We start from the raw sequence: 16,978 nt of genomic DNA, 5'->3' as shown, positions 1-16,978 counted from the left end.
GTTAATGAAAACATGCAGGCTAGCACATTAACATTAACATAGCATTAGCAAGGAATGCTGTGAATGTAAGATTAATGCAACATTAAGATTACAGGTTCTGTAGACTATTGAAAGTTCACCGAGGATTATCACTGTGTTCATGCTGTCAGCATTGTAGCTGCCCGCCTCAATCCAGACACTGAAAAGTAGTAAGGAATAAACGAGCCAATCATCATTTCCTCTGCTGTGGAGAGCAGAGGTAGCCACTATAATACCAAGAAAAAGAGATGACAGTGATGAATGAAATTGAGATTAAAAAAAAAAAAAAAAATCAGAAGTAAGATGAAAATATCTCACGTTTTTGTGTGAACTTAAAAGGAAATCACCTTTAAAAACAAATATATACATTCATTTTTTAGTACGTATTCATTGTTGGTTTTGATCTTTTGACAGTACGAGAAATGTAGAATATCACCAGCCTTTAACCTTTATCTGTTTCTTGTTGTGTCCCCTCCTGATATGCATGCTGCTAGCATTCAGCAGCATTTGGCTTCCCTCCAGTGAGGCTGTGGGTTTGCGGGTATGTGTATGTGTGCTCTCCTGATGCAAGTGTGCGTCAGAATTTACACAGTAGACTGGCTGACAGCGGTTGCCACCTCCCTCAGTTGTAGTTGTACTTCTGATTTTGACCTGGGTTTTGGTTTCAAGTCTAGAAATACTGTCTGGCTAACCTCTATCCGCTATTTAGAGACACAAGTTGTCTCTAAAAGGAAAAACTAGAAAAATATTTTAGGATATCTGTCATTCGCCCTGTTTTTAAATGGAACATTCAGTAAGGAGAGGCTCTTGACTTGTTTTGGATTATAGGTGAGAAGTGAAAGAAGGTTGCTGAGGAGACAGCAGCAAGAGTGCAGAATTTGCCTACGATACTTTGTATGCAAAGCTTGTCCTGAGGATGGTGCTGTCAGATGGTCACCACAAATATTAGGATTCAACCTCTGGGGGACCAAGAATATTCACAGTACTTTAACAAAAATCAGTCATCAGTTTTTAAGATACTCTGGTAAAGGGAGAATTGTGATGTGACTTTTGTTCAAAAAATCTGAAAGATCTGTCCAGTAGTTCTGGTTTCTGGATTTTTGCCGTGTTGCAGTTTTATGTGTTTATCAGTTGTACTTCCAGGAAGTGCTTCATGCAGAATGCACATAAAACTGATACTTGTACATCAACATCGCAACAGAAACCATTTTTTTTTTCTGTAACTACCTTCTGTTAAGGAACAGTTGTATCCCTACATTCACCACCTCACGTAATAACAGGCACCACATGTCACATAAACTGCTGAGAATCGTGTCATGCCCGTCTGTTTTTATTTTCTGAACAGTGCATTCCTCCTGACTTGGTGTAATACCTCCAGATTTCCTGGGTACTGACCAATCCTTAGTCTTATTTAACTTACTTCATATTTCTGTTTCCTCATCATGATTTTGGTAGTTTTTGACCATTTTAACATCTTATACAGCTGCTGTGTGTTAATACAAAACGAAACACAGATGTACTCAGAAGTTTTGTGAAATTAAAAAAGCTAATATAAAGTTTATATTTGTCAATGTAAGTTATTGAAAAATGTGTTACTTTGATATGGGTTCTGAGACAACATTAGAACACTAGGCCCATATTTAAAAATGTTTAATACTGTTGCCAGTGTGATACCTGTGTTACTATCAAAATTACACTTCATTAGGGATAAAAGTTCATTTTTCACTTTGGAAACTGTAATATGACAAAACAAGCTTTACTCAAGATCCACTACTAGATTCCTCTGGAAAAAAAGCCAGGACGGTTTTTTTCTTTCTTTTCTTTTTAATCAGGAACTATCTGATCAGAGATTAATAATAAAATAATAATAAAATGATAGAAAAGTAGAATCTTGGGCTGCGTAGAAAATCTCAAAAACCCCTGCCTTCTACTGTACGTCTCTCATACAGACGGTTACTCTGCATCCACGGTGGTAATCTAAGCAAATGATAAGGTTGGATGTGAGTCATTTCTCCCTCATCTTCAAACATTCAGCCACTTAAGGGAGACAAATGTGTTTATGATAACACTGACACACTGAGTGAGTGAGTCATTTTGTTACACAGTGAATATTTCACAGTGTAAGGTATAGAGGAGTAATGGTAATCACTGTCAGAACTGGAATTCAGGCATTGTATTGGCACCCCATCCCTGACTAAGAGAATGTAAACCAGAGACTCAGTACAAATAAAAGCTACAATTCCACAGTTTGAATGAAAAATAAGTCACTTACTGCACCTTCTTAACTTTGACTGGATTCCTCATTTGGCATGTACCTGGAAAACATGGAATATCTTTACAACAAACATGAATTTATTGGGAACTTTGTTACAGCCTTGGGTATTTGATCTGCAATCTGGTGTGAAACATGACTCCCAAAGAGAAACAATCTTCTCCTCATTCTCTCTTGACTGGCTAAAACTGCCTACTTCCTGCCAGTCTGTGCTGAGGGGGAAACAGAGCTCGTCTAAACTCTTGGCCTCCCGCTGCCTTGTTTTTCCAGTCTGGCTGTGAGGTGTGCCATCCAGCAGCTCACCGGTTCACAGCCAACCAATCTGACAGCTGCAGCTGCTCACTACACTGGCTCACTCACTAATGTTAGGATGATAAAGCCTGTTAAGGCTGACACTGATACTCTTAGATAGAGGTTGAGCGTGGCAAGGACATTCAGTGTTTGTATTGTGGTCCAACATTAGTCCATTCGAGGACCTGTTCCTGTAGAGCCACACAGTGACAGGCTGAGAGATTAGACACTAACTAACATTATCCCGCTCCATCTACCCTAATTTCCTCATGGCTTTGAACTGAATTCTGCTCCACACTTTATCTTGTGCTGCATGTTATCATTCTCAGCTGGTGAAATATGCTGTGTAACATGCCTTGACGAGTCATAACGTCAAGCTTAGGCTTAGGCTCCTTTAAACCTCTCCATTCTGTCAGCACTTTAAATAAGTCCTAAACTATGATTCAGTTCAATTCCATGTGATTCCATTCGCACAAACTGACCGATGTGGACACTGGATATGAACAGAACTGAGGTAAAAATAACATGCTCTGTCACAGTTGAGCCAAATGTTGCCTTTTTGCATGTAGAGGGAACCATGCAGCCTGCAGAACAGTTAAAAGGCCTCTCTGATTTTAGGGTACCAGAATATTCCGTGAAAAGCTTTATTATTGTCTATAGTTGTTAGTTGTTAGAGGCAAAATATATGTATTTTAAGATTATTTCATTAATACTGAAGCTGTTGCAAATTGTGAACCAACTGCACTTCCTTAAGGCCTTAAGATCCCCAGCAATACACCTGCCAAGTATGAAGTCAACAAGATGAACGGTTTTCGAGATATGTGATGGACAGACACACACACACACACACACACACACACACACACACACACACCCTGACAGACAGAGATTCTTGCTTTATACTTGGATCAGGATAGTCAGACATATTCTGCCTGCAGTCCCAGTTTCTGCTCCTGTTAACCCATATTAGTGTCTGTATTTCTTAGAATTATCCATTGTTTGCTTAGTGGTGAGTAAGTAATCCATCTGATAAAAAAGAAGCTGTCCACTGTGAAGCTCTGCTCATATGTTAGAGAATGGAGTTAATATATTCCTCATTAATGGTGTATTACTTCACCACCCGCAACCCATCCACTATTAATCAGTGTTAATTTTTATGACCCGACCAGCCCAGTCTGCGGATATAAATATAATCAGTGTTTAAAGACTTAGATGATAATAAAAAAAGACAACAATGATATACTAGCATTGTCTAAATGTATGCTTTAGCTAATGCACTTACATACAAAGCAGGGCTTGTAAAGTTAGAAAGCAAGTAATGTTAGCAAGCAGCTGGTGACTGTTTCCATTTAAATTTGTCCTTCAGTTAGCTCAGGCTCAGGGTTTGTAGGCCTGCTCTGATTCAGTGAAGCTGATGCAGCTCCCTCTCGGTAGTCGCTCTGTATTTTGTTTAACCAGTACGACATATTTGGGATGTCCTGCCTGTGAGCCAAGACTGATCGAACAGGTGGACCTGTGTAATTCCAGGTTTTGCGGTGGGACACTTGATTGTACCTATAGCAACAGCATGTGAATACATGCTCCATTGTGGTCACTACTCAGTTCAAAGGGTGGCCAGAAAAGCCAATCCAAATGAATGCCAAGGTTGATTTGTGCGATGAGATGTTGGTCTGTCCATCAGATATGAGAAAAACTACCGGTTAGATTGCCATGAAATGTTTGAATGGTACAGAGAGATGATTCCTCATGACTTTAATGATACATTTATCTTTGCCATAATCAGACCTGAGACACTCTGACACTTGCTTCAAACCAGTTTGAACAAAAGTAGGTCAAAGCAAAATAAAACTACTGAAAACTAATGGCTGGATTGCCCTAAAGTTTTCTGTAAATACACATCTTGAGGTATAAAAGCTGGATTTACTTTAGAAATATACATAAAATGATAAATCAGAATGAGAGTTGTTGGGACACTGTTGCATTGGGATACAGAGGGTGTGTTTAGAGGCTGTAGGATGAAACTATACAGAGGGGATGTAGGATTAGACTCGTAGCTTTTGTTATACGGAGGCAGCATCATAATCTATTAGCATCAGCCATGATGGGATTACAGCCTGTTAATGAGACCACACAAGCCAGCCAGGGATCTGTTTCAGGGCTGCTGGGCTGGTAGCATTAGCATGCCAACGCTAACCCATCTCAGTGAGGGTATAAGAGCAGAAGAGAACTGACTCAGACACAAGACCTGCCCTCAACCAGTCACCATCAATCACCTCTCCTCCTGCCTGCTTGCCTTTTCATGTCACATCTCTGGAAGTCCTTTCATGTAATGGGAAGCATCCTGTTTATTGCTTTGTCTATCACGAGTCAGCCGCCATAACCTCAGTAATACCAGCATGGAATGTGAGGAGGGAGGCCTCTGCTCGCATGCTAGGGTTGTTTGTTTCTCATAAGGAGTTGTAATGGGAGGAATGGAGAGTTAATGAGAGGATAAAAGACGGAGGAAGAGGAGGGAATAAATGAGGGCAGGCTGCAGCCACAAAGCAGAAAAGGGAGGCAGAGAGCGAGCACGCCTGGACTGCCAGTCCTGGTCAGCATCATCGATTTTAAGGAAACAGAGGGGTCAAAGGTCACCTCTTAATGATGCTGTGCTCCTTGTGCTGATGTTCAGCTCTGCTGAGTACTGAGGACTGTCTTCACTTCACTGTTGACTAAGTTAGATCCACAGGGACTGACAGGATCACCTTCATATAGACAGAGGATGAAGTGTATGTCATTGACTTGGTGAGAGCAGCAGCTGTAGTTCATCTCACTCAGCAGTCAGTGAGAATCAAAAATCAGACAAAGAAACAGGAGCTGAAAACAGCTTCCTTGTACAGAGGTAATGGGTGAAGTTAGTATCTGGAACATAGTGTGTGAAGGTAAAATGCTGTAACGTTTGCACACTGTTCTATACCTCAATTGTCAGGATTTAAAAAACTCAAAATGATTAGTCTACTCACTGTTCTACAGGCTGGAATGCTGTTTCCAAATATTTTCATTTTATACTCATGCTTGTTGATGTACAACAATCTACAGTACACTTAAACTAAGTATATCTCTGGTGTGATACAGTAGTTTGAGCACATGTGGATTTGATCAATGTCTTATGTATCTCTGAGGGGATATTACACTAAATTCACTATGACATCTCAGTCAGGTTCTGCATGTGCAATTCATGTTATTGCTATTGTGGATTTTGATGGAGAGTTTAGTGTCTGTTGATGTCGTCTCAGAGATTGTTCACCCTGACAGCAGTTATATTTCTGTGACAAACACTAACTGTTAAGGACTTTTTGTTGTTGAAGTAGACTTGTGTTACACTACTCTCAGATGTCAGGATAAAATATTGGCTTATTGCAACTTAAAAGTGAATTGTGTCTTTCAAAACCCAGATTTGCTCTAACCCTCACGCTGTGTAATCCCAGGTGACGTTCCGTACGAGGATCTACCACTGTAACATCAACAGTCAGGGGGTGATCTGTCTGGACATCCTGAAGGACAACTGGAGTCCTGCTCTCACCATCTCCAAGGTCCTACTGTCCATCTGCTCCCTGCTCACTGACTGTAACCCTGGTGAGAACTGCAGCACACACACTCTCACACACACACACACATCACACACCCATGCTTCTCCTTGTCATATCTCTCCTCAATTTTAGCTGTGGCAGGTTGACTGACACACTGTCCATTCTGTGTGGATAATGTGTATAGAAGTTGAGTCGTGCTCTTTGTAGCACAACAGCTGGAATATTTCAGCTGCAGTGCATGGGGCAGTGAAAGCTCAGGCTGGCTTAAAATTCACAGGGAATTATTTGTGTCCAGTTCCACAGAGGTCACATGAAGAACCTTATTTCAGAGCACCTGAGTTCAGGCCTCAGTCTGCTTCAAACTAATGAGGTTGTTCCAATTTTTCATCTGAGGCAAAAGAGTCTTGTGTGTTGTTGTAGTCTTAATGCAATGAATTGGTCTCTTTTTTTGCAAAGCATTCATGGTGTCACACTCTGGTGTGTAAGCAGTTGTGTGAAAGCGGAAAAAAAAAAAAAAAAAAAAGGTGTTGAGAAAGAGGATTCCAGATGGTGTTAGACAGCCCGACAACAACTTTGTTTGAAGAATACTGACGTCGCCATCTCTTCAATAACCACTACTACTCTTAGTGTGAATGTGGCAGCGGTAGGAATGAGAAGCACTGTAGCATGTTCATACCATTTGTGTTCATCTTCTTAAAATATCGTGTTGCAAACTGTGAGTCTGGGCTGTCCCGCTGCCTTCCATTCAGTCCAATCAATATTTATCCAGGAATGGCTGGCTAAACACAATCCTGTAAACAGCTGACACAGTTCACCAAGACGTCGACATTTTTAAAGCTAATTAGGTCCATTACGGCTAAGTTTACCAGCAGAGCAAAGACCAGCACCGGAGGAACAGGGGAAATTCAATCTGTCTTTTATGGACCAGTTAAACCTAGGTCCACTGGTCCTCAGCTACCAATACAGTTAATGTGTCTCGGTGTAAAGTATTACACTGAGCGAGCAGTGGCGATAAAAGCAGACGTTGTGAAAATCTGCCCAATACCAATATGAGGTTCAGACAGAAAGAAGTGGGAGGAATGTGTCAGAGCGAGAAAGGTAGGAGAGAAAGGAGCAGGAGAATGACAGGTGATTTCAGATGTCAATAGTGGAGAATGAGCAGGGGGAATTGTGCTGATTGTGAGGACCTCTGATGATGGCTTGTGTCCTCTCTGTGGGGATTGCTCTTTGATAAATGCAGCAGCAGAGATTCTCCCTCCGTGGGCGAAAATGACAATAGCTTTTCCTCCTCTTCCTCCTCCTCTTCAACATTTCAGATGTTGCTGAAATGATCAGAGCTGATTCCTTTAAAGTATGATACAAAAAAAGATTTGATCAGCACCCCATCCTTGGCCAAAAAAAAAAAGAAAGAAATTCCCCGTTACCCCTCCTCCTTGTTACCCACACACTCTCTATCCCTCTTTCTGCCTCTTGCCTCATCAAAATCAGTCAGCTCGCAACACTTCTCACCACTTGGTTTTTTTTAAACCCAGCCTCAAATACTGAATGTGGTCCCCAGATCTGAACTATCCTAAAAATATCTCTCCTTCCCTCTCCACCACCGCCTGAAGATTGTCTTTCCCATGCAGGCGGAGATCATTGGCATGTAGCTCATTAAAGTGGGGGGGTGGAATGACAGTTAATCAACCCTCCCAGAGCAGTCCCTGTCGACATGCCACGCTGAGCCCTGCATCACGGTTGCACGAGCAGATTTCTACCTGGGGCGTCCTGGTGGCTCGTCGGGGCTAAGCCACATACCATGTCAGAAGCGTATCTAGGGCTCAAACCCGTCCCGAGGCCTCGGTCGCGTGTCTTGCCTTTTTCTCCCTGTCTTTTCCTGTCTAAACCTCTGTGGAAGACCTCAGTGATTTCACCCTAACCCTCGCCTCAGTAGCTTCAGGGGTGTCACTTTGTCAAACCTGTAATAACACCTGCCTCACCCTGCCTTTAAAGAAAGGCTTCACTATCTGGATTGATATCAGAGTATGTGAGATAAAAACAGTTTAGGTATGTATGCCCTCAGCTAGAGCAGCTCCGTCCCTCTGTACAACAACAGAAAATATAATAGAAAATATGTAGTTATGAGTTACAAAAAGGGCTGAAATGTCCATAAAATGACTGAACAGTACACACAGTGTAATATCTGGTCTTACATTAGTCCAGTAGTTGCAATATTTGCCTTATTATCATCTGTATTTTCCTAACATACACATCTCTAAAGCCCTCTGAAAGAGGACTCTGCCTTTGTGGAATCTTGTCCTGTTGGAAGTCATTTATATAACGTGTTGTATGTTCAAGAGGTCGAAAGTAACTTTTTGGGTGAATGTTGCAGTACAGATAGGGTTGACAGTTGCCAGCATTTTTATCAAATCCAAATCTAGTATAGAATCTTAAATCAAATCTAATAGAGAGCCAAAGTCATGAGGTAACGCACTGTGCTTCCATTTCACCAGAGAATCAAAACAAGCCTGGTTGGTGGTCTCCAGGATGTTACATCAAGACATTTGCATGACGTTGAGCCTTTCTCAGCTTCCTTATGTTGTACAATAAGGTGACTTTTGAGACTTAATAGGGGTGATTAATATGTTTAAGGTAGAAGAAGAAGAGTTAAACAGCCTTCGTTACATGTGCACTTCAACTCTTTGAGTGATTATGCAGAGAATTAGTAAGTTTTGTGGTATTTCTGTTTTGGAAATGGAACATTGCAAGTTGGCACTGTTAGACAGTGTTAAACACCCACTAAAAAAAAGTATCATCCAGCTCCCTCTAAAGTCAAAAGTGTACACACTTGACAGTGGTTTGAAAAGCTTTGCAATCTACCTTTTTATGTACATTTTCAATTTGTGCGTAACAAAGTGAGTAGAAATGGTGGAATATCCCAAAAACGAAAGGAAAGGATCTGAGATCATTCAGAAGTTTCCACCAAGAAATAATTCCTTCAGGTCTTTGGCTCAAACTGTCATTGTGTATTTGGAAAAATCAGGAGAAGCACACAGACCTCTTAACTGTGTTGTAATAAGAAGTCAGATGCTTCTAGCGTCAGGCCAAGGATCCATCATCAAATGTGGATATGTGCCTGTAAAAACCCCCCATCATTGAAACCCTAGCTGGGACTAGTGTGGCGGGGGTGTTTGTGCTGCTTGCTCAGCCAAGCTCATCACACTGCTCCGTCAGCAGGCCAAACCCCACAGGAGACAGACTGAAGCCAAGCAGAGTGTATGAGAGGCTCGGGGAATTTGTTTCTCTCTCTGTCACCTCACTGAGAAATTGACCAGCGGCACAACGAACTGAGCAGCAGCACGATCAATAGAGGAGCCAGTGGGAATTCATAATGGTGGCTGTTGACTGACTGAACGTGTGCAGTGTATCAACAGATGTGATGGCACAAGACTGCTGCTGGAGCCCACCATGATCACCTCTGATTTACAGCAGCACGCACGTTTTACTGTGCTGTCGATAAAAGTGTCGGCCGTACTGTACGTCACGCGATACAAGCTTCGCTTCAGACCGCAGGAATGATAGAGCCCCATTTGTTTGACGTATGGCTCTTCTGTGGTTTTCATTGGTTGTAATAAAATCCCCATGCATACCGATGAGCCAAGGTGGTCGGCTGCAGGTTTCCCCACCTTTTTAGGCCTTTTCAGGTAATTGGATGTCAAACAGCGCCACAAGGCTGTTTGTGTAAACATGCTGTGTGTCCTAATAAATAGAATATCACTCACACTGATGTGGAGTTTTCTGAAGGCTGTTGCTGATATCACACTCTCCTCAGGAAATGTGTTCGTGAAGGTGCGAGAGGTTTACATTATAGTGTGACCATTCCAAGGCACAGTACATCGGAAACTGCAGGGCAGATTTCTTTGGAATTTGCTATGGATATTTGCTATTATGATTCATCCTCTGTGGAGCAAGAATCATAATGTTTTTGGTGAACTCCTAACCTTTCTCTTGCGCCACCATCAGGCCAAAATTGCCATGACGTTTGTCAGAGCACATTCATGCTCTATATATGTAGCAGCTGAAAAGCAGTTTTACAGTGGCATGGAAATACATTAATCAGAATCAGACTTTATTGCCAAGTAAGTTTGCACATACAAGGAATTTGTCTTGGTATATTGGTGCTAAAGGACAGTTATAGTAAAAGAAAAGAGCGAAGAGCAAGAACTATATTTACAAGGAACATAAATATACATAATTAAAAAGTAAAGTGTAAAGTATAAAGTGGGGGGTGGGGGGATTATAGTCTGTGACAGTCTGTGTGTGTGTGTGTTGGGGGGGGGCTAGATCTTGTTGAGGAGCCCAGTTGCAGATGGGAAGAAACTGTTCTTGTGGTGTGAGGTCTTGGTTTTGGGGAACTGCAACCTCCTGCCAGAAGGGAGTGTCCTGAAGAGAAAATAAAATAAAAAAAAATAAGACATTGAGAAAACCTGAAAAAAATGCATTTAAAAGACAAAGAAACAGCTAGGACAAGCAAATGTAATGACCCAATGGACTTTACTTTAGTGTCACCCTGAGGTCAAACTTAATATTTTCGCCCTGCTACTGTTAAAAGCACAAAGTATTTGTTTTACTTTCATGCTTTTGGTGGAGGACTGTTACATTTCTTGGTGCATTACCACCACCGTCTGCGAAGTAGCATGGAAACATGAGCGAGACTGTGTATCACTGCGTGCACTATGTGCAGGCACATGCTTGTGCTCATAAAAACATTGCTCCCCTGTGCTACTAATGGTCAGATATTCTACATGGTGCCTACATTGTAAGTCAACGCTTAAATGTTATTGGGTCTAATGATGATTTAACATTTCATGATTTCAACTAACTCACTTGTAGACCCACAAAAAGCTGCAAGTTTACATGATTACAATAATGATTTAATTGAGTATTTAGATTGTACCTGCCACCTGAAATTCTCTTCTCATAATACATGAGAAAATACACAGCCCAGACCTGATCTAAAACTAAATGTTTAACACTACAATACGTTCACACTCTTGTCTGTCGTCTCACTGAGTTCATTCCTCTTGTGTTACAGCCGACCCTCTGGTTGGAAGCATCGCCACACAGTACCTGACCAACAGAGCTGAGCACGACAGGATAGCCAAACAGTGGACCAAACGCTACGCCACATAGATCCAGATCAACTCCTCCAGGAACCCCCCACCCCTGCCCCACCCCACCCAACCCCACCACACCACATACACATACACACACACACACACACACTCTTCTGACACCTTCCCTCCTCCAAAATCTATGGAAGCACACCCGCCCCCGTCATCCACCCTGCCCCCATCCCTGAGAAACGAACTGTTATTTGTTCCATGCTGACTTGAAAAGCTTCTTTTTTATACAAAGAGTCTATTGGGATTGTATTTTCCAATACACTGAATGTTGATATGGTCATGAAAAGCTTTAATACTGTTATTGTTCTTGTTGATGTTGTTGTTCTTATTGTTCTTGCATTGTGTATAACATTGTCGCCACCCTCATCTTCTTTATCTAAAAGAGTGCGTGTATTATTCCCATTTCATGTGATGGTTTCATGTACAAATGATCATACTGAGCGAGTGCATTTAGTTTGTTTTTGTTTTTTTTTTCTTCCAGTGGTTTTACAGCTCATGGTCAATATTAGTGCATGGCATCAGGAAATGTGTTCCTTCAGTGGACATGTAGTCATGGTATTATTTCTGTCCTGACAAGAGTTCTGGCATGGAGTGAGCCCATCACTGTGTATGATGATAGTGGTAGTTTGCTGTACATTTAATGCCTTGTGAGAATACATACTCATTGAATACTCAATTAAACACTGGCTGTAATGTGACAGAGCCTGTCTCAATCTGTTGCTTTGATATATGTGTGCGTGTGTGTGCATGTGATTACAGTGTGTGTGCATACAGGCTTGTCTCCCTGACCACTTCCTGTTAGAAATGAGTCGTCATAGGCTCACCACAGAGAGCAGAATGATTAGATGATGAAAGGTTACTCATGTCTTCTAGGTCAAAAACAGTTTTTAAAAAAATGTGTTATTGTGAAACATATAGTGAGGAAGTCTTATATACTTCTTTAAATCAATAAGTCGACACTGATTTGTACACTTACTGAGCAGTGTATTGTGCCTCCTCCGTATACATTCAGACCAAACTCAGTTCTGGATTAGCAGAGACAAAGGGGCTGTGTCTCCATGTTGAAATGAATCGGGGGGGGGGGTTGTTTTTACACAGACTAGTGCTCTGGTCTGTGAACATGACCTTAGGTCTTTAGGCAAGGATTCTACAAAACTATGACTGTAACAAAAATACAGGCTACATTTTTTTTAATTCGACAAAAACATGCAGAGGAGGTGGAGGTATTTTTTCAGCCCTGAATAGTATCTGCAGGCGTTTACTTACAAGCTACATTTGGTACCAACTACCTCCACCAATAAGGCTGCTGGAAACGGCTGTTTCCAGGTAAACAACACGGATCTTATTCACGGATAAAAATGGCTGCCCCTGTAGGAATCATATCAGTGATGGTGTCAGACACTTGCACCATTGACTGCATTGCAGCAGCTGTTGAGCGGTTCCAGGGACCAACAGTGGACTGATTGCAAAGATTTTTGTCCCTAACAATTATTTCCATCCAAAGACATGAGAAAATAAGGCCCAGGTTCCCCCTGAGTTAGTTATTAGTGTGTCAACTCTTCTCTTTCCTCATCTGGACTAAAGTGGCTGAAAAGACAGAGGACAATGTTTAGAGAGATTTTAAGAAGAAAATGAAACAGTGAAAGTATTGGGAGACAGAGTAGGATTGCGAAGGGGTTATGCTGAGGGGACATGTCCCCGTCCCAGTGAAAAATACACCGCTGTGCGTCAGGGCTACAGAAACTACCAGGATAATACATGGGGACAGGTAGAACTGTGATCACCACCATGTCTTTTTTTTAAAATGTTTTCTGCTTTTAGTATTAAATAAAACACACTTTCTCAGAGTGTGTTCACACCAACAGTGGCGTTGTGTGAAAAAGCGCATTCTGCCTGTTTCATTTCAATGAGACCACTTTGTCGGCACGGCAGGGGTCCCAGCAGAGAGCTGTGGTACAAATACACAGGGTCCTCTGTAACTGTTGGACTACCTTCTGCTGTAACTCAGTGCAACATCCTTGGACAGATACATAGTCAAATACACACATTTCTGCCATAGATTACTTGATGCCATTACCCCTGTGTTTGCAAGATGCTAGAACCACTACCCTATATGCCAATGAACAGGCCATATTCAAAGTCACCAAGGTCACTTTGTTTGCCCATTCCAACACCCAGCTGAACACTAACTGCCGCTGGGACCACAGGTTTACCTCATTTATACCACACACTGCTGTCATGTGACACTATAATTACCATACATTGCAAACACAGGTTGTAAAAACATCCACACAAAAACAGGTTCATATTAGAAGAATAGTTTCAGAGATACTACACGTATTTTGTTGTTGGAAATGCCATCAGCTGTCAGACTCTGCTGTTTCTTGCCACTAATAATCATTCGAACAGCAATGTTGCAGTGTTAACAGTTTGTAGAGAGCATACCAAATGTTATAGTCAAATATTTAGTCAAATCAACACAAGCCAAGTCTGCAACACAGAATACATTGAACATTTAGAAAGTGTAGGAACCCTGCTATATCACATAACGATACAGAAATTCAACTGAAACTGTTTACAGAATTGAAGTAAGATGTTACAGTAAGTGTGCTGTGAAGCATCATTTAAATGTGTTTGATCAGAGGACATAAACCTGGCTTTAATTACTTAGATTATCACCAGAGAGTTCAGAACAAAGTGTTCAGTGTAAACTCAAACAGTATCAAACCCCATATCTGCATTTTTATTATATTCCCCTCTAATATAATCCTCATAGACTCAGAATGTGTTTGTAATGGATTTAGAAAGCCTCAAGAGAATAACTATCCTGATTGGTAGCTCATAAATTCAGTTATAAAATCACATTTCCTACATCTGCAGCCATGAGCTAAAACACTGACAGGCACTACATTTCAAACTCCACTTAATCGCCTCCCCTGCGAAGCAGCACAGACATCATTTCAAACGCACCTCATGTGGACAAACAGTTAAGCTTTAATGTGCTGCAGATTTTCATGAAAGCACTTAAAGCAGTACCTAGACTGTTAACTGGGGACATGAAAGCATGAATGGGGCTCACACAGCCAGAGTGAAGACAATTATCCTCCTGCTGTAAGTGGAATAATCTTAGAGTTCTGTGTTTTGATGTTTGACAGTGTGGAGCATGATGGAGGTTCCTCTTTGTCACTAATTATGTCTGTTCAACAGGTCTTAGTATGTACTTGGTAATTTATGCTGCTATGATACTTAACTTTTTACAGAGTCCTCAAAGTCCAGAAACATGATTTTTTTTTATCTTGTTCAACATGATATAACCTAATATCTTGTTCACAAAAGATAAATAATTATCTTGAATATCTTATTTCTCGAGTCTGTGGTTATCTTGTGTGGACAAAGCATCAGATATTTTTTAACACAAGTTTGCTCAAGTTATTATCTAGAAGAAACAAGATATCTGATAGTATCTAATGCACGTAAGTTCATACAGATACAAGTTTGAATGCGTGATTATCATGCACAAACAAGACATAAGCTAATATTTAGTGCTCACAAGTAAAAACAAGTTCACACAAGTTTGCACATGGAACTATCTTGCACAAGCAAGATATTAAATATTTTTTTTCCATAAAAGATAATACTTTGTATGCACTAGTTATTATCTTGTTACCACAGAGTAATTTGTCCCCACATGTTATTATATGTTGTGCAAACAAGATATGGATCTTGTGCACTTAATACCAATTAGCGTGCATTACAAAATAGATTTTTACTTAATAATTTATAAGGCTTTGGGAATTCCCTTATTTTCCCGAGCTTCTGTCTTCTCATTTGATACTAAATGTGTGATTCCTACATTTCCCAGGATGCCTTTTGACAGCCAGGAGAGAGGGAGAATAAACGAGTTAGAAGAAACGGAACAAGCAGAATAACAAATAGGTGAATAGTGGGATGTGTCAGTATTTGCAGTCATACTAAGTGTGCTGGAAAAAGAATAGACCACAGAACAAACGACCACTTGTTGATGGGCCTCTTCACAGCAGCTGTGTCTTCTGCCTTCTTCTGCGCAGGGGAGGATGCTTTGTTGTGGTTTCAGTCTCTGATTGTGTTGCAAAACCAGCAAAGTGGAGCAACAGAGGCAGAGTTAATTATGGTTGACGCATCGGGATGGGGGAGGTGAGGGTGGGGATGGTGGGCAGGGGAGGGAAGGGAGGGGAAGGGGGGAGTAGTGATGCTCCATCCTCCTCCCTTCCTCCTTCACATACTGCCAGAGGAAGAGCCTGATGCATATATAATAATGTAATATTTGCATTGAGAGGATAGGAGTGAAAAGGCCAAAGTTGGTCTGTGAGTGGACAAGCGGCTGGTCTGCATGATAATGTATATCATGCAGGTATAATGTGTTGGACTGAAGACAGTCCTCTCTTGCAGTCAGGACAGACATGCTGTTATCACTGATGGTAAAATGCCAAGCAGGTTATTATTACATCAAACAACATAAAGGGTTTATTTCAAACAGCATGTGGCTGATGGCATTTTTTTATGTTCACATTTTGACTTTTATATTTTTTTATATTTTGTGTGAGTAGTGTGAGTTTTCCGTGTCCACAGACACCTATGTTTGGCTTTAGACGGGAGCACAGACACACTGAGGTTAAGAGCTAACAAACCAAAGACCTTCAGGGGTGCAGGGGCTCCAGGTTCACTGTGTGGTGTTGGTCATAAGTTGTACTGTATGTACCACAAAAAAACACTGTATGAATACAAATTACTGGTGCCTTGAGATGATGCTAGCATTATTACATAATCTTATAAATCTATTTTTAAAGCCTGTATCATTTCAGTTTATATGTCGTGTCATCAACCTACCACAAATTAGTTACACAAAGCACAGACAGTAGAATATCTGTTTAATTGTTTGTGTTGCTGACTTAAACTTAAGCTTAGACTTAGACAGACTTTACTGATCCCTTTGGGATGAGTCCCTCAGGGAAATTAAATAAGTAGTAGTCAAAATGTAAATATATTAGGTGTTAAAAAAAAACCACTGCAATCAGTTTTTAAAATACTCACCATGTGTTGTGAAAAGTTTCTAACTGTAGCATGTAAACTCCATTCATGTTGCTATCCCCTGAATTTACAGCAGAAATACAGAGTGTGGCCTCAGTGTCCTCAGTGGCAGCCATGACCTCAGCCTGAAGGACCTATGAAGGCAAAAACCATGTGTAAGGACTGAAACATGTAAACGGCTCATAGATGATGTTGAAGTTTTCAGTAAAATTACAGATTAATTCCCATGTGCTCTGAAGACATGAAAAGAAACTGAGCAACTTCTCATTTCACTGTCAGTTCTCCAGGAATGTCTGTGGAAGCTTCACTCAACCCCAGGAGAGTTAGCTACGCGCTATGAAAATTCAGTAAAAGTACCACTTAATAACTGCACACCTTTCAAGGCAGCCACTTTGTTTAATGTTTATTTAACCACAACACATTCCATATGCTAGGCCATTTTATCAAGCGACATAATGGCCTTTTAAAACTGTCACTCTGTTTTAGTGTCGAGTAGTAACTCAGGCTAATGGCTAACAGTAGCCTCATTTTATTACTTCCCAGCAATGAGTAGGCCTCGTAATTTTATGCTTCTCACTTAAGGGAAGTTATTTACC

At 41.0% G+C, this 16,978-nt stretch overlaps 2 protein-coding genes across 2 annotated transcripts in view; both read left to right on the top strand.

The window, feature by feature from the left end:
• LOC108900280 (ubiquitin-conjugating enzyme E2 E2) overlaps window positions 1-12,013 on the top strand; it is a 55,683-nt gene extending 43,670 nt beyond the window's left edge. Inside the window, exons 5-6 of the mRNA XM_018701263.2 lie at window positions 6,049-6,196; window positions 11,225-12,013. Of these exons, the coding sequence (XP_018556779.1) occupies window positions 6,049-6,196; window positions 11,225-11,322 (246 nt within the window). The 3' untranslated portion in view covers window positions 11,323-12,013. The remainder of the gene's footprint in view (window positions 1-6,048; window positions 6,197-11,224) is intronic.
• rpl15 (ribosomal protein L15) overlaps window positions 1-16,978 on the top strand; it is a 224,637-nt gene that overhangs the window by 179,789 nt on the left and 27,870 nt on the right. The window lies entirely within an intron of this gene.

The sequence above is a fragment of the Lates calcarifer genome, linkage group LG3 (assembly GCF_001640805.2).
Source record: "Lates calcarifer isolate ASB-BC8 linkage group LG3, TLL_Latcal_v3, whole genome shotgun sequence".
Classification (NCBI taxonomy): Eukaryota; Metazoa; Chordata; class Actinopteri; family Centropomidae; genus Lates; species Lates calcarifer.
This window is presented reverse-complemented; position numbering and strand designations above follow the sequence as displayed.